We start from the raw sequence: 2634 nt of genomic DNA, 5'->3' as shown, positions 1-2634 counted from the left end.
TACTCGGAGTTCCGCGGCCTCCGCGACGCGCTCTCGCAATTGCACTTGTGCCCGCACTGCGCCAGCGCTACGCAAGCCATCACCAAGCAGTTCCCGCGCCGCCACCTCTTCTCGTCCACGTCCGAGCGTGTGCTCGACGATCGCAAAGTGCGCCTGCACCACTTTCTCGAGGTCTTGTCCATGGCCGCCGGCCGGTGCGTCGACGCTGCGTGCGTCCTCCGCGGGCAGTGGCAGAGCTTCCTCGACGTCCCCGACCTCAAGCAGCACAAGGGCGCGCGCATCTCTGCGGCCGCCGTCGCCCCGACGTCGCTGCTCGAGTTTAGCAGCCGGAAGGACCGACACGGCCGCCTTCTGCTCTTTCGCGCGAGTGAGGCGAAGCGGCTCTCGGGGGAGCGCCCCGTGTCGCCCGTCCCGTCCAGCGCCAGCGACGTGTGCATCGCGCGACCGCGGATGCTCGTTTAAGTACGTAGCTCAGTAGAAGTAGTCGTCGACGGTCGACGGGCGCTGGCCGGTGGAAGTCAGCGTCACGGACTGTCCTGTAAGTTAAGACATGGTGTCAATTGATAGGCGCTCAGCCTTGTTTGTGATCAAGTTGGCATGCAATTCGACTTCACCTCGCGAGGTCGCATGCAAGCACGACCTGTGGAAACCCCTGCGGCCGACGCAAGACAATGTGGACATGGTGCTATCCGACTTGTGACGTTGGACGTTTACGGAGAATCATTGACGGAGCAGTGGACTCTGAAATAGTGGACGCTACCGTGCGAGGCAATCGGTGACGAGCCATGCCCCCTGCAAGGAAATGCTAAGGTCCACCTCGCTGTACAACAACATTTGTTATAGCGAGATGGGTAATACTTGAACACTTAAATGCACTTAAATGTGCTAGGATGGATCGGGCGGTGATTTCACAGGTTCGACAATTTAACACTCCAACGCCAAATATTGGCACTGCCCAAGATGGAAATCGCACACTTTCGCTGCCTGCTGCACGCGTCCGCATCGGCGGCCACGGCCAAGCTCGTCGCGCACGTCCAACTTGCAGCGGTTTAAAGTGTGTCCGTCGTCTCCTATTGGTCGAACACATCTTCCCAACGTGTGATCGAAGGAAGCATTGCGTAAAAGCAAGGGGCCATTGAAAGCTTGGTGAAAGTTCGCGCCCCCCCTTGCCACAGATATTGCGGCGGCATGGTCAGGCGCGTCGGTCCTTCTTCGACCCAAGGGCAGCACGCCCAATTCCGACGACCGACGTCAGTGCGTCGACCTGCGTCAAGTCAACAAGAGCTCGGCTATCGTTGCCGCGCGTTCGGGTCTTTCTCGAGCGTGCGGCAAGTCGACACTCGTAGCTTTTGCGTCGTCCAAGCGTGCATCGATACCAACCAAATGGCGTTGCGCGCGTCCAGAGCTCGACAAGGACGATGCCTCATGGCCCAAGTGAGCAATGTCCAGCACAGCTTGTTCTCGACCGGGTTGGTCACATGCAGCTGCTGCGGGAGACCGTAGCCCGCAAGCTTGACGACGTGGCTAGACGTTGGTGCTTATCAAAGCGCCATGCACGACGTCCCGTTCGTGGAGGGAGCGCAGTCCGTGGGCCGTCGAAATCGAAATCACGGTCGGAATCGCGCTCTAGTGCATATCGAGTACTACATAGTGACGTACAGTGTACCCCATCACGAGCAGCTCATCGAGACGGCGCCCATATGGCTGCGCTTGACGTCGCTCGAAGCCACCTTCAAGGCGTTGGTCGCTCCGCTGTCACTGGTCGCTGAGTTCCTCATTTACCAATTCGCCATTGCCTGCAACGAGCTCCCAGACGCGTCGCTTGTAGCGGGAGCCTCCGCCGCTTCCCGTCCACTACAGGCCTTGAAGGGCGAGGCGACAACGTCTCCCCGCAGAAGACCAACAAGATGTGCATGATGCACCACGCTGAAAGGGGCCGTCCATGCCGACTGACGCGGCAACCTCCGGCTCTGCCCGGCTACCGTGCTCAAGGCGCTACAGCTCGCAGGCATGGACAGCGACCTGCCGCCCACGGCAAAAGAGACCTGTATGATGCACCTGCTCAAGGCGGTCACCAACGACCCCGCGCCGGTCGCTATTCGGCGATCGGACATGTACTGTACCGCCGTACATGGCCACATAAATACATGGCTGAAACGTCCGTGTCAAAAACAATCCAATCAGCGACGTGCATCAATAGAATAGGCGCGGAAACTTCCATTGATGCGCAGGTTCAGCCCCAAAGGATACTACAGCATTTGCATCACGTCCAGACTCTCATATTCGCTTTGAATTCAATGATGACAAGCTCTACGCACGTGCCTCGGACGCTATGGTATGCTGCCAAGACGGGCGACCTCGCGCTTCTCCGTACGCTTGTCGAGGTCGAGAACGAGCCGTTCTTCGCCGAGGACGCCGAGTTCAAGACACCGTTTTACATGGCTGCTCGTGCGACCACCCGCACGTGCTCAAGTATCTCCATGAGCTCTACGTTGCGCACGGCACGGCGCTCTCCAAGGACCAGCTCCAATGGTGCGACGTGAGCTGCCTCATGCCCGATGTGCGCGCGTTCCTTCAAGGCAAGAAGACAATCGACCAAGTCATTGCAGACCGCGACCTCGAAGCGCGCTGGGC

General features: G+C 59.1%; 1 protein-coding gene across 1 annotated transcript; it reads left to right on the top strand.

Annotated features, from left to right (window-relative positions):
- Window positions 1-9: 9 nt before the first annotated feature.
- On the top strand, window positions 10-462 carry SPRG_16343 (hypothetical protein; the record flags this gene model as incomplete). The annotated part of the gene is made up of 1 exon (XM_012355669.1): window positions 10-462. A coding segment is annotated over one exon (453 nt), but the record flags the coding sequence as incomplete, so codon positions are not given.
- Between the last annotated feature and the right edge of the window lie 2172 nt (window positions 463-2634).

Source organism: Saprolegnia parasitica (genome assembly GCF_000151545.1).
Source record: "Saprolegnia parasitica CBS 223.65 unplaced genomic scaffold supercont2.284, whole genome shotgun sequence".
NCBI classification, from domain to species: Eukaryota; Oomycota; class Saprolegniomycetes; order Saprolegniales; family Saprolegniaceae; genus Saprolegnia; species Saprolegnia parasitica.
The sequence above is the reverse complement of the archived record's forward strand: the minus strand, read 5'-3'. Positions and strand labels throughout refer to the sequence as shown.